Here is a 22,440-nt window from a genome sequence, read left to right as displayed (position 1 = left end):
TTTATTTTGGCAGTTACCTGTAAATTCCATTTATTTTCTCAATGTCCTGATGAAACAATTTTCTATCACGCACATTCTCTCAGGTCAACATGATCTATAATAATGTTGAAGTTAATAGAAACGCTAGAGCAGAACGGGAGAGTGGAAGTGCAGTAGAAAATTGCACTAAACTGTGGAGAGTGGTGCTGAGACACTACCCCAGAGCTCATTAAAATATGAATTAATGCCACAGCCGGAGAAATAAGCACAGGTCAATAAAAACCTAATGAGTCGATTAAGAAATAACAAAACAGGATAACAGCTGTTTAACAAAGCAGAGCAAAACATATAGACACTTTCCCCCAAGCGAGAGTGCAGCAGCTACAGCATCACCGTAGATCTCCAGTAACACACAGGCCAAGGGTACCACGTGGCCTGAATGGAGAGAAGACACGTCAGGGACAAACACCTGCACAGGTCAGCAATCAGGAGCAATGACTAAGATACAAAAACATAGCCTAGTATATCAGCCCTGAAAGTGAAGGTTTAGTTTCAGTATCACAACCAAAAAAAGGGGGGATGGAACCAGATGCTGTGCTGCATTACCCGCTTGAGGAATATGGGTGTATTCTAATAATGTCCTAAAAGAGTGTGCCCGCTGCCAGTCAAATTATAGATAGCAGGTGCACACAATATCCTGTTGTGACTAGACAGGCATGGGTCTGTCTGATGAAAGCCGCTGGTAGCAGAACAACATCAAACCCTGTCTGTCTGTAATTCGTTTTATGAAAGCACTTCTGAGAGCAGGAGAGCAGCCACAGCCGATGACACTACCGTACCCTCTCAACACACACACACACACACACACCTTGTAGAGTCATGATGACCTAGCCCAATGGGATTGAGGTATTGACTGCCCTGATCTGAGATCAGACTGGTCTACTCCCAATCCTAATGTTAACCATTAAGGCAGATTGCTGGGGGAACGGCTTATCAGGCCTTTCCAGTGGTTTAGGCATGCTTTCAGATCTCCATAATGAACACGCTACCTACGACACATGTGGTGCTGCAAAAGACATATGATTTGTGTAGGCTACAATGTCCCGCAAAATAAGGGTCAATATAAACACGAGGCACAGTAAGAGCTATAGACTTCAATGTCAAATTAACTAAAGGCCTGCTTAGAGAGCAAACATCAATACCACCGTGTGCACCTAGTCAGAGTTACCTACAACATGCTGCCAGGTCCCACACGCATATATGCAAGCGCACACAGTCTCTGTCCATTACATATATTCTGGGGTGATAAAGCGATCCAGCTAGGTCTTGTTGAGCAAGCCCCCTCTAAGGAAGTCAATAGACCGCATCAAGACAGGCTGCATCGCTCGGTGTGTGCATCTGTTTTTCCGTTCTCTCTGCAGAACTCTGGGCCTGAAGACTTGGCTCTGCTCCAGCTGGGCAGTCCTTCAAAAACGAATTGCAAAATAATCTATACATTATTCCTTTTCATCTACTCATGGCAGAATACTCTTTACATTATTCCTTTTCATCTACGCATGGCAGAATACTCTGTGCATTAATCCTGTTCATGTACCTCCACTAAAGGGGAAGACAGAGGAGAGAAAGTCATTGGTGAGAGCGGTAGCTAACAACTTGTGCTGTAGTCTGCAGTAGGCTACGTCACTCCCTACTTATATTCAGCATAACCTCCAGTTCTGTCTGCACTGCACCATGTTTCCCTCCAAACTCCTCCTTTCATGGTCTCTCCATTCTGCATATTATATTGTGACGCGAGGCAACTATGAGCCTTCTACAAGAGAAAAGAGAAATCAGAGAAATCAGAATGAGCCAACGAACAATAATCTTATTCTTCCCTATCCTAGACAAACTGTTTTTTTATTTATTTAACTAGGCAAATGAGTTGAAGGGACAAGTTAACCTCAACGGGATCGGTTGAGCTAACGTGCACTAATGTAATTAGCATGACATTGTAAGTAACAGAAACGTTTCATGGACATGTCTTATATGGGCAGAAAGCTTAAATTCTTGTTAATCTAACTGCACTGTCCAATATACAGTAGCTAGTACAGTGAAAAATGACCATGCTATTGTTTGAGGAGAGTGCACAACAACAACACATGTATCATGGCAACTGGTTTGATACATTCACCTCTGAAGGTAAATAATGTATTTACATACAGTAATCTTGCTCTGATTTGTCATCCTGAGGGTCCCAGAGATAAAATGTAGTATAGTTTTGATTGATAAAATCAATTTTTATATTCAAATATAAGAACTGGGTTCTACGGTTTGAATCCCTGCTGTCTCCACACCCACCACGCCCGAGCCATCTCGATGTGTGAAAGTTAGTGTATAAAGCTAATGATCCATCATGTATGACATTCCTGGTAGTGTGTAAACTTACATCTTGTATTACCATATCATTTTTGTATGTTCTCTATAGTTATGTACTTGAAAGCGTATCAACTGACTAATTCAGCACCAATTCTGCACAAATATGGTCCAGTATTGCAACGGATCACTGGATCAATCTGAAACATTGCGCAGTGGCCAAAATCTAAATTGCGCCTAAACTACAATATTATAGTAAGGCCTTTTTCTTGCATTTCAAAGATGGAGGAAAAAACCACTTTATTTCTTTGTATTATGTTTTACCAGATCTAATGTGTGATATTCTCCTACATTAAAACTTCACATTTCCACAAACTTCAAAGTGCTTCCTTTAAAATGGTATCAAGAATATGCATATCCTTGCTTCAAGTCCTGAGCTACAGGCAGTTAGCCAATTCTGTAATTTTAGGCGAAAATTGAAGAAAAAAAAGGGTCAGATCCTTAAGAGGTTTTAACCACTTTATTAAACCGAATTTGGAATGAGCAGGATAAAGTATAACGAGATCATTGGCACAGGTGAGTGAGTGTGGGACCCAAATTCCTCCGACCAACCCTGGCTGTTGTATAGGTCCATCATCTTTTCTACATACTTTATATCTGTTTCAGTCTTTTACGTTTACACTGAAAGTGTCTTTCTGTCCCAAAATGTTTAGGGACACTCAAAGAGCGGCTATGTTCTCTGGAAAATAGTACTAGACGTGGAAAGTGTGTTCCACAACGCATGACCTTCCATGGCATTGCATTATTTTCTAGAGAACACAGAGCCCTGAGTTGATTATCCCTTTGATACCATCGCTATAAATGAACATATTTGCCGTTAGAAATGTATTCATTTGCCAGTATAAAAGGTGACAACATCCACATAGCTAATATGTTTACTAGCTAGAGTAGTTGCCTTGGTAACCATACAAAACAGACTTGCTAGTTCAGCTAACAAACCATCATCCTACCTCGCTAATATGAAGATCGAAATAACATATAAGCACTTCAAAACCATACAATTATACCGTGCATTAAATGGAAATAATACACGCCGTAGAATGCCATTCAAGCCAATCAGAAACTAGTATTCATAAATGCCATGTTATATGTCAGCCTTTAAAAAAAAAAAAAAATGGGTCACGAAGCAAAGTGGGTCGCAAACCTGTTAATGGTGGGTCGCAACGTGTTACAATAAATGTATAAATATTTCATGAATTACTGGAATTGATTTTGGCCAAGTGCAACTGCACTCTGTTCCAGTGCGCTCTCTGCTTAGCAGCAGTGTGTCTGCTCAGTTTGGCAGCTGCGGGAGTGGGTGGAACATGCCGGTGTGCTTCGGTTTACCACAACTTTTTTCTGCAATTTTCTTCAGCAGCAGATGATGCGCTGTCAGCCACTGGCTTGTCATTCCCACTCGCCATCATGCAATGGACTCAAGTTAGCCACAAGTTCTGACTGAGCTCAATTGTCATGAAACTCAAATACAGCGATGTGTTTCTCTTGGTTTAATACACACTTTGAGAAATAACGAGGAGCGCCACAATGTGTTTTGTACAGGGAAGTGCTTAGTAATGAGTCTCTCAAAACGAACAGATTAAAATGACAGGTCCTGACCAAACATCCACAACATGACGGTAAACCCAGAGTTCTTTCAGAACAGGGCAGAATTCAGGAAACAGTGCTTCAACAGTGGAAAAGTAAATCAGCTGGCAAGGCATTTTTGTCATTTTATAACAGGTGACGGACGATAAGCAGAAGGGAGTACTATTTCTCATAGTAGTCGATGCGAGTTTATCTTTCAAACAATCCCCTTGTACACAACTAATAGCTAGCTACCTAACTTTATCCAAAGCAAGCTATCTAGCTACTGCTAGTGTTTCACTAAGTAACAGTACAGATGAAGATGGGAAAAAAAACTGTTGCTGTTAAAATACAAGTAATAATTTTTATTCTGAACTGGAATACACTGATTGACGCAAGATGTTTTTTGAGGCAAACACGCACAGTTATGGGTTGCTCATCTACAGCAGGAAGCAGTCAGTCTCCTGCCTAGCTGAGAAAGCAGTAGATGTTCTGATCCAGTTTGGCACCAGAAACCTATAAGAGTCAAGGTTCTCAACTCTGGCATAGTTAAGAAACAGACTCCATGCTGAGCATGACCTCAGAATTGCACTGTCAAAACCTGAGCCCAGAATATACCTGCTTGTTGAAAACTTCAACCAGCCACACATACCTCTCATTAGGACTGTGAGTGTGTTTTCTGGTCTACATCTGATTGATGTGATCAATCAGTTAGGAATTGTAATTATTTATTGCATTTTAACAGCAACAGTTCCAACCTAGACAGATAAGTAAGAGTGTTTCTAAGGGGGAAAAATAAACATGAATAGCTATTTATGGGTATTTCATTTAATTGTTATTAGTCTGTTGCATTGTTAATGGGCATAAGGGCAATGAAATGTACCAATATGTACATATAGTTGCATGTTTTCGAAAACTTGGGTCCCAGGAAAACACAGAATTTCTAATTTGGGTCTCAGGCTTAAAGTTAATGAATATATTTATAAAACTGTGGTTGGAGCACAGTATACTGATTGGTTGAAAGCAGTGGTATACCATGGATATGACAAAACATGTATTTTTACTCTTCTAATTACATTGGTAACCAGTTAATAATAGCAATAAGGCACCTCGGGGCTTGTGGTATATGGTGAATATACCACGGCTAAGGGCTGCTTCCAGGCAGAACAGCCCTTAGCCGTGGTATATTGGCCACAACACACCCCCTCGGGCCTTATTGCTTAAATATTTTACACTGTTTGGACTAAGACAATACAAATACATACAGCAAAGTAGAGCAGGGCTGCCCACATCATTACCTAATTTTCCCGCCCTTATATCACCACAAGCCTAGTTTGATGTGGTTGTTGTTTTGGTTGATTAAGACAATATGTTTAAGTCAACATTGAACACTTCCTTGCTGTTTAGGAACAAATGTGTATAGGTTTAAGAACTCATTGTAACAGTATACATTTTTTAATAATTCAACATGAGATTTGGCCAATAAAGAAAGTTAGGCTAACCAGAGTATTACCTCTGTACCCTCAAACTGTAACATGGCACTAACCTCCCTAAAATAAACCTGCAGAAAAACAAGCTTTGATTACAAAACGGTGTACACAGCTCAATACCAAATGTGTTAATCACTGCTAGCTGTGAGAGAAGGTAAATCAGAGTAAAACTATTGTGTGCAACTAGCCTACACCCACAATGGGCCAACAAATGGAGAGCATCTCTTTTCATAGACCGACAAGACACACATAATCACCTATTCCATACTATCATAAAGAGTCGCTGCCCATTGTCTTAAGAAAACAGTTACCCCCTTTATCACCCTCCCCCATTCAAGCCAGCCACAATGCTGCTACATTCTAACTCCCACAGAGAACTGTACAAGCACAGACCATACCTCATGTTCTGTGGCTATATTGTGATAGGGATTATGCTGATCGTACTAATAGCACAGAGTAGATGCTAACACACCAAAAAGATGTGCACATACGGACACACCCCAGTGGGCCCAAGGTCTCCTATGCCTATAAAGAGCTACATGGTATGGTAAGAATAAGGATATATATATATATATATATATATTGATCTCCATGTGAATGGAGGTTGGTGATAAATGGCTGGGTGTGAATAGTGGCGCTAGGTCATATCTAGCAGACGGGAGTCATCCTGAGAGTACTCTGTCACTGCTGCCTGACAACATGAATCATTCACTCACTCATCCAGTTACTGGAATGAGGGGGAGAGATGCACACACTGCAGGATACCTGTCTGTATAGTAAGTAATACTCAATTTCAATAAAAGTGATGAAAGATGGAGCTCAGCACTGCAGCAAAAGGAATGGATCTCTCATGTTGGCAGGGGTCCACATTACCAACTGGTATGTGTGGGAATGATCACTTCATCCCACTCCTGTCAGCAGCTTTTTATTCCGTACCCACTCGCTTTTTGTCCAACTCCCACCCGCGCCCAAACCCAACCACAGTCCTGCAATGTTATTTTAGGTGTATGTGACACAGCTCACTTGCCAACCATGGTCCCAGCAATTTTGCACCCTAAAGGCAAAATCAAAATGTGCCAACAGTAGTTTAGGTTAAATTAGGTTAAATTACCAGAGATTCTCACATGGCCCAATATATTAGGCTATCGGTATTACTGGGCTATATCAGCCAATAGGCTAGATGCAGTTTGAAGAGAGCAGAGTTTGAGAGAGAACGGACACTTGCACTTTCTCTTGAGATAGGCTATTTGCAAAACTTGTCTTTTAGTAGTGGGACGATTTTCAGATAGGGATCAATATTTATTTCTAGGCAATGTAGTTCACTATTGCCTAATCATTTGTTTAGTTAATTTCCTTTGAAAAGATAACTGCCACCTGATTCTACACCCATGCATAGACAAAGGCAGCCTACTCTTTCATCATATAGCCAGAGGAGAGGCAAAGCAAGAGGGTTCACTCTGTCCACTTTAAGCAGATAATTATTAAGCAAGCAGTTTTTGTATGGGGGGGGGGGGGGGGGGGCTGTTGTAATTTGAAGTTGTCTTTGCATATTCAGAAAGGTAGCATAACATCTCACTCTCCAAGGAACACAGACAGATGACGTCAACACCCCTCACCGAATATACAAAAGTATTCAAATGACAGGATGTATCTAACAATTCCAAGCTAGGAGTAGGCGTGAGTTTGACAGCCCGCCGTTCGCTCTGTGGTCAACAAATTCCATTCTTAGGGCGGAAACACAAGCATCTCGTCAGTATCTCTGATATAGCCGCACTCTAGGAGCTCCGATGCAATAATTGAATAACCAATGTTTCGACAGACAAGCTGTCTTCATCAGGCTATAATGGCTACTGAACTTGACGCAGCCAATTCTGAGTCTTTGAATAAAGGAACAGAGCAGCTTTTAAAACAATAGATAGAAAAAAATTGTTTCATCCCAAAGTTCTGTCTGACCGCCCGTAGCATGTAAAAAAAGACCGCGCGGAAATGATCTGTTGGGACCTGCAATTAAATGTCGGGAATGCAGCCCTCTACTACAGAGTTGGTTGGTGACTTGTTCAAGGAAAAACAATAACTGCCACGTTCAAAATTATGTATCTGTGTCAAAACTATCCGATTAAATGAGCTTTTGAACAAAGATCGATGAGAAATGCTCAATCTCCTATGGACAAATGTAGACACTTGGGTGATTGATTATGCATTAGGCTTCTCTGCAAGTCCTTAGTGCTGTGGATGGGTTTTTCCAAGGTAAACAATAATAATAGCTTCCTAGTGAATAAATAATTAAAAGGCTTCCCACCATAAAACTTTTAGCCTAGCAGGCTCTACAAAAACATCAAGACTTGCCGTTTTTAAAAGAACGAACACTATCTGAAAATCTGTTAAATGTCTATACTTTGTCATGAATTAGGCAGCCTACCATTCATTTGAATCAACCCAACAGAAAGTCACACACAATACATACATAGCAAACGGTTTAAATTGTAATGTATAACGTGTAATGCAACCGGAGTGTTTCTTTATATCTGAAAACACATTGGTGGAGATCACAACAATGTAACCAACAGTATGGGTAGGCCCCATGTGTCAATTTAATGCCCGACGAGAACGCTACAATGTTGAGTTAGATATCTCTACCATAGAAGCAAATAGGCGAGTATAGTGACAACTTTTTTCAAGCAATTTAAGGCAGAAATTCTCACCGGCATCATTTTAGCCTCGTACCGCATTTAACCAGTTAAATAATTCCTTGTATCGTAGTATCTAGGAGAGCTGGTGGCGTTGTAGCTCAATGTATTTTTATTCCTGATCCTGTCCCGTAGCCTGTCCGATATAATCGTGTAGATGAGTTCTCTTCTTGTTGTTCAATTGTAAAAAAGGCCAAAGATAATACAATGTATTTCGTTGTCTAATAGCCTAATCAGTCTCCTCTCTTCCTATGCCGTGGACCTGTTGTAACAAAATGCAAGGCCTTCTGGAAAATAAAGTTTTTAGTGGCGATTGTATTGCTTAGAAGTTGGTAGTCGTGGACGGAAACGCATTGCGTTCGAATCTCAAATTATTGCCTGACCATTACCCAAACCGATCAAATAACACGGATATGTGCGATTATTTTTTATATATATATATTTTGCAATAGTTTTCCGAGGCCGTAGGTGCCTATCCAGCCCTGAAACACCGCTGACAGCGTACTAGTTCGGTGGAGTGCTAGCAGCCTATCCCAGAGTGACGTAGCAGGAGGAAACTCATCCCATTGGAATTTAAGCCCCGCCTCGTTTCGGACAATGATGGAGTTCGATTAAGATGAACCGGGTGCAAGCAATGAGGAAGCACACTGCACCAAATTCCCTAGTTTCAGACGAATTTTCCTTAAACCTCCGTAGACTCTAGCACCTTCCATGCCAGTCGGAATAACGGAAGTGTTATCTCTGAACACTCAAATTGGTTTCTCCATCGACTGTAGGATAAGGGGAACATGGTGCTTAAAATCAAATCAAAGCAAATCAAAATATGATTGGTCACATACACGTGTTTAACAGATGTTAGTGCGGGTGTAGCGAAATGCTTGCGCTTCAAGCTCCGACAGTGCAGTAATACCTAACAAGTAATAGTTAACAAATTACACTATATATACCCAATACACACAAATCTAAGTAGGAATGAATTAAGACTATATACATACATGGGTGAGCGATGTCAGAGCAGTAAAGGACTAAGATACAGTAGAATAGCATAGAATACAGTATATACAAATTATGAGAAATGCAAGATATGTAAACATTATTAAGTGACTAAGATACCATAGAAGTATAGAATACAGTATACATATGAGGTGAGTAATGTCAGATATGTAAACATTATTAAGTGACTAAGATACCATAGAAGTATAGAATACAGTATACATATAAGGTGAGTAATGCCAGATATGTAAACATTATTAAGTGACTAAGATACCATAGAAGTATAGAATACAGTATACATATGAGGTGAGTAATGCCAGATATGTAAACATTATTAAGTGACTAAGATACCATAGAAGTATAGAATACAGTATACATATGAGGTGAGTAACGCCAGATATGTAAACATTATTAAGTGTTCCATTCCTTAATAAAGTGGCCAGTGATTTCTAGTCTATGCCTATATGCAGCAGCCTCTAATGTGCTAGTGATGGCTGAACCTCTTAAGGATTGGACCCCTTTTTTCAAATTTCCCCTAAAATGACATACCCAAATCTAACTGCCTGTAGCTCAGGCCCTGAAGCAAGGATATGCATTCTCTTGGTAACATTTGAAAGGAAACAATTTGAAGTTAGTAGTTGTCTCTGATTGAGAATCATACTTAGGTAGCCTGGGTTTCACTGTGTGTTTGTGGGTGATTGTTCCTGTCTCTGTGTTTTGCACCAGATAGGGCTGTTTTTGGTTTTCCACGTTTATTGTTTTGTAGTGTTCATGTTTATCTGTTTTTATTAAACATGAATCAATATAACCACGCTGCATTTTGGTCCGCCTCTACTTCACCACAGGAAAACCCTTACAGAGAGTGGAAAAACTGTGTCAGCTTGTATATTTAGCAATGAATTCACTGATAGGAACATCGCTGAAAGACGTCCAATGGGTCTATCAAACAAGGACAACCATATCTACACGCACAAAAACGTATAGTGTGATCTGTTTAACATAGAGCCTTCGCAAAATACCACAAAGCATGATTTTTCTCTCTCCAGATGTCGCCCCTCACCTGACTCTCAATTAATGCTTGTGTTATTTGCCGATTTTATTTTTGTTTCCCCCTGTTAAATATTTAGCTATCCTTCTGATCATGCATGCTGTTTTAATATATATTTTTTTACATAGATTAGTACTTGTTACATTATGAATGCTTAGCAGGACAGGAAAATGGTCCAATTCACGCACTTATCAACAGAACATTCCTGGTCATCACTACTGCCTCTGATCTAGCTGACTCACTAATCATACATGCTTCGTTTGTAAATGATGCCTGAATGTTGGAGTGTGCCTCTGGCTATCCATTAAAAAAATATTTATTTTATATATACAGTGCCTTGCGAAAGTATTCGGCCCCCTTGAACTTTGCGACCTTTTGCCACATTTCAGGCTTCAAACATAAAGATATAAAACTGTATTTTTTTGTGAAGAATCAACAACAAGTGGGACACAATCATGAAGTGGAACGACATTTATTGGATATTTCAAACTTTTTTAACAAATCAAAAACTGACAAATTGGGCGTGCAAAATTATTCAGCCCCCTTAAGTTAATACTTTGTAGCGCCACCTTTTGCTGCGATTACAGCTGTAAGTCGCTTGGGGTATGTCTCTATCAGTTTTGCACATCAAGAGACTGACATTTTTTCCCATTCCTCCTTGCAAAACAGCTCGAGCTCAGTGAGGTTGGATGGAGAGCATTTGTGAACAGCAGTTTTCAGTTCTTTCCACAGATTCTCGATTGGATTCAGGTCTGGACTTTGACTTGGCCATTCTAACACCTGGATATGTTTATTTTTGAACCATTCCATTGTAGATTTTGCTTTATGTTTTGGATCATTGTCTTGTTGGAAGACAAATCTCCGTCCCAGTCTCAGGTCTTTTGCAGACTTCATCAGGTTTTCTTCCAGAATGGTCCTGTATTTGGCTCCATCCATCTTCCCATCAATTTTAACCATCTTCCCTGTCCCTGCTGAAGAAAAGCAGGCCCAAACCATGATGCTGCCACCACCATGTTTGACAGTGGGGATGGTGTGTTCAGCTGTTTTGCTTTTACGCCAAACATAACGTTTTACATTGTTGCCAAAAGTTACATTTTGGTTTCATCTGACCAGAGCACCTTCTTCCACATGTTTGGTGTGTCTCCCATGTGGCTTGTGGCAAACTTTAAACAACACTTTTTATGGATATCTTTAAGAAATGTCTTTCTTCTTGCCACTCTTCCATAAAGGCCAGATTTGTGCAATATACGACTGATTGTTGTCCTATGGACAGAGTCTCCCACCTCAGCTGTAGATCTCTGCAGTTCATCCAGAGTGATCATGGGCCTCTTGGCTGCATCTCTGATCAGTCTTCTCCTTGTATGAGCTGAAAGTTTAGAGGGACGGCCAGGTCTTGGTAGATTTGCAGTGGTCTGATACTCCTTCCATTTCAATATTATCGCTTGCACAGTGCTCCTTGGGATGTTTAAAGCTTGGGAAATCTTTTTGTATCCAAATCCGGCTTTAAACGTCTTCACAACAGTATCTCGGACCTGCCTGGTGTGTTCCTTGTTCTTCATGATGCTCTCTGCGCTTTTAACGGACCTCTGAGACTATCACAGTGCAGGTGCATTGATACGGAGACTTGATTACACACAGGTGGATTGTATTTATCATCATTAGTCATTTAGGTCAACATTGGATCATTCAGAGATCCTCACTGAACTTCTGGAGAGAGTTTGCTGCACTGAAAGTAAAGGGGCTGAATAATTTTGTACGTCCAATTTTTCAGTTTTTGATTTGTTAAAAAAGTTTGAAATATCCAGTAAATGTCGTTCCACTTCATGATTGTGTCCCACTTGTTGTTGATTCTTCACAAAAAAATACAGTTTTATATCTTTATGTTTGAAGCCTGAAATGTGGCAAAAGGTCGCAAAGTTCAAGGGGGCCGAATACTTTCGCAAGGCACTGTACATGTCATATCGTTTTTTTTTTACTGCTACTGGGTTGAGTATAATGAATCTCACCTTTCCATGAGCAGTCATCATGACTCATCTTCACAGCCACGGAGTCAGCTGAGTTGGACGACGAAGCCCTATGGTTGGACCACCTTTACCTCCCTACTTGATCATTCCTGCAGAACAACACTTTTCTTTGACAGATGGTCTCAAATATCAGAGAGACAGACAGGACACGTTAACACTCTCAAAATCTTGGATTCAAGCGATGACAGTCCATAATTGACATGATTTGACATATTTTGAGGCTATTGTTAACAAAGACAAAAAAATAAAATATATATATATATATATATATATATATATATTTTGGGTTGTGATATTGCAATATTGTTGCACTAAGCACACGAGGCACAATCTTCAATAATCAATTATACAAGTAAGATTATTGAATATCAAGAAATATCTCAAATTGTGGTGGGATGTATATAAATGTGTAATTAGAAAAGGAGGCTACAGTATATGTTTTGAGACTGCGGTAGAAAATAGATAGAAACGGATTTTTCCATTAACACGTCATGTAGAAACTTTTGAAATGAGGGGAATAGTGTCTTGGTAAAGAGAGACACCTAGTGGTGAGAATAAGAATTTACTTGTATAGTTGAGAGTTGAAAACGTCAGAAACCACATTTTTATTTATTTATTTATTTCACCTTTATTTAACCAGGTAGGCCAGTTGTTAACACGTTCTCATTTACAACTGCGACCTGGCCAAGATAAAGCAAAGCAGTGCGACACAAACAACACATAGTTACACATGGAATAAACAAACGTACAGTCAAATACATTGGATTTGAAAAAAAGTCATCAACGTTATTTTGAGGGTGAAATTTCAACCACAGGATTGTAATCATGGTAACCAGAGTTCAACATAGACAAACTTTGTAAAAAGATGTTGGCTTTGTACCTTTAAAACAACGTCAGATCTTCAACTGTCAGAAAAAAAACTATAAGCTGGACAGCACCTATTAGAGAATTGATGTATCTAGAGCTACCCTTTGGGGTTTACCTCTACAGAATCGGTGTCCCCCTCATGGGACGGTTAAGGGTATATAACAAAGTATTGAGATAAACTTTTGTAGGTGACCAAATACTTATTTAATATTTGCAAATAAATTCATTAAAATCCTACAATGTGATTTTCTGGATTTTTTTCCTTCTCATTTTGTCTGTCATAGTTGAAGTGTACCTATGATGAAAATTACAGGCCTCTCTCATATTTTTAAGTGGGAGAACTTGCACAATTTGTGGCTGACTAAATACTTTTTTGCCCCACTGTACATTCGTGCAATGATTGTGCTTTTTTCGCAAATGCGCTTTTGTTAAATCATCCCCCGTTTGGTGAAGTTGGCTGTCTTTGTTAGGAATAAATAGTCTTCACACAGTTTGCAACAAGCCAGGCAGCCCAAACTGCTGCATATACCCTGACTCTGTTGCACAGAACGCAAGATAAGTGTCTTAATTTCCCTAGTTAAAATAAATTCATGTTAGCAGGCAATATTAACTAAATATGCAGGTTTAAAAATATATACTTGTGTATTGATTTTAAGAAAGGCGTTGATGTTTATGGTTAGGTACACATTGGTGCAACTGTCACCAATGTGTACCTAACCATAAACACCTACGCCTTTCTTAAAATCAATACACAAGCTTTTTTTGCGAATGCACTTGTTAAATGACCCGTTTTGCGAAGTAGGCTGTGATTCAATGACACATTTAACAGGCACCGCGTCGATTATATGCCACATAGGACAAGCTAGATTAACTATTAATATAATCAACCATGTGTAGTTAACTAGTAATTATGTTAAGATTGATTGTTTTTTTTATAAGATACGTGTAATGCTAGCTAGCACCTTACCTTGGCTCCTTGCTGCACTCTCATAACAGGTAGTCTGCCTGCCACACAGTCTCGTCGAGTGCAATGTAATCGGTCATGATCGGTGTCCAAAAATGCCAATTACCGATTTGTTATGAAAACTAGAAATCTGTCCTAATTAATCGGACATTCCGATTTGGACTCATCAGACCAAACGACAGATTTCCACTGGTCTAATGTCCATTGCTTGGCCCAAGCAAGTATCTTCTTATTGGTGTCTGTTAGTGGATTCTTTTCAGCAGTTTGACCATGAAAGCCTGATTCATGCGGTCTCCTCTGAACAGTTGATGTTGAGATGTGTCTCTTACTTGAACTCTTTGACCCATTTATCTGGGTTGCAATTTCTGAGGCTGGTAACTCTATTGAACTTATCCTCTCTATTAAACGTAACTCTGGGTCTTCCTTTCCTGTGGCGGTCCTCATGAGAGCCAGTTTCATCATAGCGCTTGATGGTTTTTGCATCTGCACTTGAAGAAACCTTCAACGTTCTTGAAATGTTCAGGATAATACATGAAGGTCTGTCAAAAGTAATGATGGACTGTTGTTTCTCTTTGCTTATTTGAGCTGATATTGCCATAATATGGACTTGGTCTTTTACCAAATAGGCCTATCTTCTGTATACCTACACTGTATACCTACATTGTCACAAGACAACTGATGGACTCAAACGCATTAAGAAGGAAAGAAATTCCACAAATGAACTTTTAACAAGGCACAATTTAAATGCATTCCAGGTGACTACCTCATGAAGCTGGTTGAGAGAGTGCCCAGAGCGTGCAAAGCTGTCATCAAGGCAAAGGGTGGCTACTTTGAAGAATCTCACATTTAAAATAGATTTTGATTTGGTTAACACTTTGTTTTGGTTATTACATGTTTCCATATGTGTTTATTTCATAGTTTTGAAGTCTTCACTATTGTTCTGCAATGTAGGAAATGGTAAAAAAAAATGTATTCAGATAATTCAGGGGGTGCTTCAGCACCCTTAGCAACCCTACTCCCACAGCTATGACCACTCCTATTCCTTCAATCAACTTCTGTCATTCTCTGTTCTCCAAATCTGTGTCCTTTACCTCCACTGACCACTGTGACAAGGGTAACTGCTGTGAAACAGGGAGAGGAGGGCTAGGCTGTGTGTTCCTATGCACCCAGAGCGATGTGTAACAGACCTGTAATAATGGTGATTAGACAGGATGTTGGCCGGCAGATTGGACTCCTACAGTGTAATTTCACCCTGCCTGCCTGTGTCTCCGTTTCTGTACAGTGTGCAAACTGCCCTGTATGCTCAGGTGTGACCGCATGTGCATGCGGCACGTGAATGTGTACAAATATTGAACCAGTCTTTTTGTGTACCTCTGCTATGTGTCGAGGTTTGCCAGCCTATCTAGGCTAATGTCACGATCGTCGTAGTGAGGAGACCAAAGCGCAGCGTGATGTGAATACATCGTTTAATGAAAAGACAGAAAAAAACACAAAGTACACTAAACAAACAAACAAACAAACAAACAAACAGACAAACAAACAAACAAACAAACAAAATATCAAAAAGACTGTGACCGCTATAAATACTGAGTGCAAACATGCAACTTCACATAGACAATAACCCACAAACCACAATACAAAACAGGCTACCTAAATATGGTTCCCAATCAGAGACAACGACAAACACCTGCCACTGATTGAGAACCATATCAGGCCAAAATACATAGAGACTAACTAGACATGCAACATAGAATGCCCACTCATATCACACCCTGACCAAACAAAACATAGAAACAAACAGTGCAAATAATGGTCAGAGTGTGATAGCTAAAAAAAAAGAAGGCTGGCCTTTACCTCATTAAACTAGCCTACTCCCTTGTGCTGGGACTGGCACGTGTTTCTCGGGGTATGTCTACATTTTGCGTTTGTATCATTTAGATGAAGCTCTTATTCAGAGCGACTTACAGTAGCAATTAGGGTTAACAGCCTTGCGCAAACGCGCATCGAAAGATTTTTCACCTAGTCTGCTCTGGGATTTGAACCAGCAACCATTCAGTTACTGGCCCAACGCTCAAAACTGCTAGGCTACCTGCCAATCCAGCATGGCATGTCATGTTCATAAAAGGGGCACTCTCTATTTGGAACAATGTTTCCCAAATTTTGAGAGATGTTGCAGAAACAAGTCTACCTGCAGGACATCCGACAAGGTGTTGTGTGAGGCTAATATCCAGTTCCATTGGATCTGGCTCCCACAGGTTTGCCACAGATAATGCGTTCTAAATGGATGCGTCTATCACCATAATCACCAAGCCAAGTGGCGGGAAGAGGAAGAAGACGGAGCTAGATGAAACTTGTCCGACATTCTGCTTACCTCCTCTTCGATGAAACATTCGATCTCAATACAGTTATGTTCCCAAAACTAGAATCTGTTACGGACAGAGTGCACTAGGTTTTGTAGACTTGACCCTTTCTAAAAGTTTCAAAGATTGTTTGATTGTTTTGATTGTTTAGAAGGAGTGCAAGGGTGATTCGAGTTATTACACAAGTGCACTTCACACAGAAGGCATTCCCTAATGGAAATATGCAAATTCATGTTAAAATGTTCCACTAGGATCTTACGAGCTCATGCTTGGCTCTGCCCACCTCCTTGCTTGTTCTGCCCACTATGCTTAATTTGTTTCAAATTAGAAACAACACTGGTGGTGTTGGGTTAGTTACTAGTGTATTTAGGTTTACTTTGGCTAGGCCTACATTCGGTAGAGACAGAAGTTGGCTGCTCTCTCCAGCAGCAGGCTGAGAGAGAGAGAGAGAGAGAGAGAGAGAGAGAGAGAGAGAGAGAGAGAGAGAGAGAGAGAGAGAGAGAGAGAGAGAGAGAGAGAGAGAGAGAGATAGGTATCAAGAAAAGGTCAAAACAACCCTCTGTGCCAAGCTGGCCTTCTTGCCAAGCTTGCTGTACCAACACAGAGAAAATCATGCCAGTTCAGAGAGAGTCAGAGAAGCCATCTTCTCCGTGTCCTCATCACGAGACCTGCCTACTGTTCCTGTCATTGCCAACAGGTGGTGACATAAGCCCATTAACTCTGTGAGAGAAAGAGAGTCAGGGAATTGACGGAGGCTCAATCTGATGATCTCTCAACCAAACAGTACTTTGTGTTATCCATAATACCACTGCACTTCATTTTCTTCAGGTGACAGAAGTAGCCTAGTAATTTGATTAATTTGGTCTGAGAGGATATCGATGAATTCTATTTCTGTTCACTTACCACACTGCTCTGAGCTTCCCTGATGACTTATGGGCAAGTATTGGTGTGTGATGTGTGGGTGGTATCCCCACATGTACTCCTATTCTAAGATGCAAGCTATTTATGGATACAGGCCCAGGTGCCTACATTCACAATAGACATATACATCATTGACACACACACACACACACACACACATCCAGTTCAGAGATCCAGAGCTCCATCAGCAGCAGATTACAGTTTTGAATGGGAAATGAATGTTAGTGCATTGAACCGCATCATATCGAACTGAATCTCATCGTTTCGTTCCTCTAATGAAACCAAATCGACCGCATCGTTTCGTTCCTTTAATGAAACCAAATCGACCGCATCATTTGGTTCCTTTAATGAAATCAAATCGACCGTATCGTTTCGTTTCTCTAATGAAACCAAATCGACCGCATCGTTTCGTTCCTCTAATGAAACCAAATCGACCGACTCGCTTTGAACTAAAACGTATCATTGCGTATCACCATATATCTAGATGTGTATCAAATTGTCATTGAAAGGGAAGGTGTACACCCCTAGTATGTATGCATGTGGCATTCTTGCTTGGAGAATATGTACTGCATGTGCTGTGTGAGTTCCTGCAGTCCTTAACTAATCTGAACACGGCTGGTCTTCTGTGAGAGCTAGTGCTGCAACCCAACTTCGTCCCCAGGCTATTGCGCACAAAATCCTGGTACATCAACAATTAAAATGTGGCCTTAGTGGGAGCATATACTTGTATTTCAGTGACCTTACTGAGTAAATTATTTGTCTTTAATTCTAGCGAATCACACGACAGCGAGGCGTGGCTCCAAATGGAGGCAGAAACTTGTGGTGCGCAGAAGACACATACTTGGGATGGTTAGGGGGAAGCCGTTTTTTAAGCCAATGCCTATGCGTCAGGAGTTTATCCCTATCTTTCTGTATTGGCCAAGTTTGATGCGTTGGTCCACCAGACCTATTCGCCCATTTGGGTGGAAATGTCTGGGAACGAGATTAGCCACGACCTAACCTGGACTGTACAGCATCCAGCCCCCACCAGGAAGCAGCAGAGCACTGTTCATCAGCACTAGAGGTAGAAGTTGTCCCCTTAACCACAGATCTAGGATCAGATAGGCATGCCAATCATCAAATCATGGGTATGACAAAAATATTGAGCCTAACCCTGTTTGAGTGGTTGAGTGCAACTTTATCTACAGCCACTTGTTCTTCAAGCACTTTCAGTGTGGATTTAATTTTCGGCAGCTTTAAATAATGGTCTCACAGATAAGGCCAGTAGTAAGAAACTCCTGAGACAACCTGCCAGTGTCTTCTGGAGAACTGTCTGCTACCCCTGACGGCCTCCAGCTCCCCTGTAACACACACACACACATACGTATGTAAGGCCCTGTCCTCTGGTTGATGGTAGGGGCTTTAATTTCAAGCCCGACTGCCTGTCACCCCGAGTTGGAAAGAGCCACTGTCACTCATTGAGGCTCCAGGGCCCTGTGTGTGTGTTTTAGTGGATGTGTTTGTTAGGTTGGCTTATTTTAGGTTCTGTAATCCGTCTGTGGTTGATCTATGGCAGGGGGTTCTGACTAATGGCCTAATCAATGCTCTTCAGACAGGACCACGCTTAGTTGAAGGAATTGGTGTCAATGCTGGAATGTAACAAAATCATTACCAGAATAATAACTAAACTCAGCAAAAAAAGAAACAGCCCTTTTCAGGACCCTGTCTTTTAAAGATAATTCGTAAAAATCACAATAACTTCACAGATCTTCATTCTAAAGGGTTTAAACACTGTTTCCCATGCTTGTTCAATGAACCATAAACAATTAATGAAGGTTCCACAGGTGCATGTTCATTAAGACACTAACAGCTTACAGATGGTAGGCAATTAAGGTCATAGTTATGAAAACTTTGGACACTAAAGAGGCCTTTCTACTGACTCTGAAAAACACCAAAAGAAAGATGCCCAGAGGATGCATGAGGACTGCAGATGTGGCCAGGGCAATACATTGCAATGTCCTTACTGTGAGACGGCTAAGACAACGCTACAGGGAGACAGTACGTACGGACAGCTGATCATCCACACCGTGGCAGACAACGTGTAACAACACCTGCGCAGGATCAGTATGTCCGAACATCACACCTGTGGGACAGGTACAGGATGGCAACAACAACTGCCCAAGTTACACCAGGAATGCACTATCCTTCCATCAGTGCTCAGACTGTCCGCAATAGGCTGAGAGAGGCTGGACTGAGGGCTGGTAGGCCTGTTGTAAGACAGGTTCTCACCAGACAACACCGGCAACAACGTCGCCTATGGCACAAACCCACCGTCGCTGGACCAGACAGGACTGGTCAAGAGTGCTCTTCACTGACGAGTCGTGGTTTTGTTTCACCAGGGGTGATGGTCGGATTTGCGTTTATCATCGAAGGAATGGGCGTTACATCGATGCCTGTGCTCTGGAGCGGGATCGATTTGGAGGTGGAGGGTCTGTCCTGATCTAAGGCGGTGTGTCACAGCATCATTGGACTGAGCTTGTTTTCATTGCAGGCAATGTCAACGGTGTGCATTACAGGGAAGACATCCTCCTCCCTCATGTGGTACCCTTCCTGCAGTCTCATCCTGACATGACCCTCCAGCATAACAATGCCACCAGCCAAACGGCTCGTTCTGAACTTGATTTCCTGCAAGTCAGGAATGTCAGTGTTCTGCCATGGCCAGCGACGTGCCCGGATCTCAATCCCATTGAGCACTTCTGGGACCTGTTGGATTGGAGGGTGAGGGCTAGGGCCATTCCCCCCAGAAATGTCTAGGAACTTGCAGGTGCCTTGGTGGAAGAGTGGGGTAACATCTCACAACAATAACTGGCAAATCTGGTGCAGTCCATGAGGAGGAGATGCAGTTAATGCAGCTGGTGTCCAAACCAGATACTGACTGATACTTTTGATTTTGAACCCCCCTTTTTTCAGGGACACATTATTCAATTTCTGTTAGTCACATGTCTGTGGAACTTGTTCAGTTTATGTCTCAGTTGTTGAATCTTGAAATGTTCATACAAATATTTACACATGTTAAGTTTGCTGACAATAAACGCAGTTGACAGTGAGAGGACGTTTATTTTTTTTGCTGAGTTTATGTGTGTCTGTGTAGGTCTGCGGTGGGCATGATGGAACCTGGGCATCCACATCTCCAGAGTCAAATCTGTCAACCTGGACCAATGGACCCAAGAACAGATCCAAGTAACATGGGAATGCGTGTATGGGGGTGTGTGACGGACAGTGTGGTCTGTGGATAGTTTTGGGGGTGTTCAGTATGGGAGGATGTGAGGCAGTGTGAGTAAGACCAATATTTGTGAAGGTGTCATGGCTGTTGAAGGAAGAGGACCAAGGTGCAGTGTGGTAAGCGTACATATTCTTTTATTTCGAAAAGACGCCGAACAAAACAATAAACACTACAAAACATACCGTGAAGCTAACGGCTATGTGCCATGAACAAAGACAACTTCCCACCTAGACAGGTGGGATAGGGCTACCTAAGTATGGTTCTCAATCAGAGACAACAATAGACAGCTGTCCCTGATTGAGAACCATACCCGGCCAAAACATAGAAATACAAAATCATAGATAACAAAACATAGAATGCCCACACCAAATCACACCCTGACCAAATCAAATAGAGAAATTAAAAGGCTCTCTAAGGAAAGGCCGTGACAGAGGGGGGAATAAAATAAAATAATTGTGCACGCAAATGCTAAATGTAGGCCTATCTGTGGTTTATTGAAGAGAGTGCATAGCTGTTATCTGTGCAGATAGATAGAGCGTGAGTCTCTCTCTCTCTCTCTCTCTCAATGTTAATTGCTAACCCTGATTATTTCCTGATGGATGATTATTCCAGCTAATTGATTGCATCCAAATTGTCTCTTTTTATTTGATAGGATTCATATAATCTTCAATAAATATAGTACCTAACATCGGATTTGGACCATCATTCTTCCTAACAATGAGTAAGATGAGGATCCACTAAAATGATGACGCCAATCCCAATCCAACAGCCAGTAGACAGTATCAGTTCTCTATGTCTAACATAAATGACTGTGAAAGTAACTGATTTTGCCGCTGGATGCTGCTGTTCCTGCAACTGCCACACCCTTTATCCATTTAGCTGGTTTCTTGTGTTCATTAAATGGATCACAACATTGTCTTTGCAACTTTGGGTAGAACACCAATAGCTTTTGCTCATGATGAAAATAGATTGTGTGTGTCCTTGTGTTTTCTACCTGAAGTTGCAAAGAAGATGTTGTATTGCATTTAATTAACACAAGAGACTAGCAAAATTTATAAAAGGCAGCAGGATCTAGTGGGCAAAACCTGGCACTTTCACACTTAATAATAATAATAATAAATAAAAAAATGCAAGTAATTTAAATGGCAAATTTCTCTGAACAGGGGGAAAAAAACATCACCAGCTTCACAGGGAATACATTACATAGGATGAGGAAGCAATACTTCAAGCCGCAGATCCATATTACTTGTCAGACATAAAGAACTGATACTGGGTACTGGTTGTTGCGATGGGATTGGTGTGGGGTTCTGTGGGTGGCTTTTTACCATTTTATTGCCTTCCTCATGTCATACTCATTGGTAGGAAGACGTTTGGTCCAAATTGGATGGAGGGGTACTATATTTATTGAATATTATGTGAATTCTAAAAATCATTGGTGTTGAACTATTTTTGCCCCGATGGCCGCATTTGGTCTTCAAGAGGTCCAGAAGGCCAAACTGAAAATGTTTTATTTCCTTCTTTTTTTTCTCTCAAAAAGAGTCCTCTATCCAACATTTTTTGGAATTTTCGATGCTCCCTGACTGTCTAGTGATTAGTGTAACAGTTTTCTTTAGGTGAAGTAGAGGCGGACCAAAATGCAGCATGGTTGTTATTCATGGTTCTTTAAGGAAGAAACTAACATGAACAAACTAACAAAACAATAAACGTGAGAAAACCTAAACAGCCTATCTGGTGACAACAAACACAAAGACAGGAACAATCACCCACGAAACACTCAAAGAATATGGCTGCCTAAATATGGTTCCCAATCAGAGACAACGATAAACACCTGCCTCTGATTGAGAACCACTCCAGACAGCCATAGACTATG

At 40.9% G+C, this 22,440-nt stretch overlaps 1 protein-coding gene across 2 annotated transcripts in view; it reads right to left on the bottom strand.

Annotated features, from left to right (window-relative positions):
* LOC110502460 (apoptosis-stimulating of p53 protein 2) overlaps window positions 1-8,688 on the bottom strand; it is a 53,401-nt gene extending 44,713 nt beyond the window's left edge. The window contains exon 1 of one of the 2 annotated variants that reach the window (XM_021580484.3): window positions 8,147-8,688. In XM_021580484.3, the coding sequence (XP_021436159.2) occupies window positions 8,147-8,173 (27 nt within the window). In that variant the 5' untranslated portion in view covers window positions 8,174-8,688. The remainder of the gene's footprint in view (window positions 1-8,146) is intronic. The other variant, XM_021580486.3, reaches the window with a different exon arrangement.
* Window positions 8,689-22,440: the final 13,752 nt, after the last annotated feature.

The sequence above is a fragment of the Oncorhynchus mykiss genome, chromosome 23, assembly GCF_057628025.1.
Source record: "Oncorhynchus mykiss isolate SJ-2025 chromosome 23, ASM5762802v1, whole genome shotgun sequence".
Lineage (NCBI taxonomy): Eukaryota > Metazoa > Chordata > Actinopteri > Salmoniformes > Salmonidae > Oncorhynchus > Oncorhynchus mykiss.
This window is presented reverse-complemented; position numbering and strand designations above follow the sequence as displayed.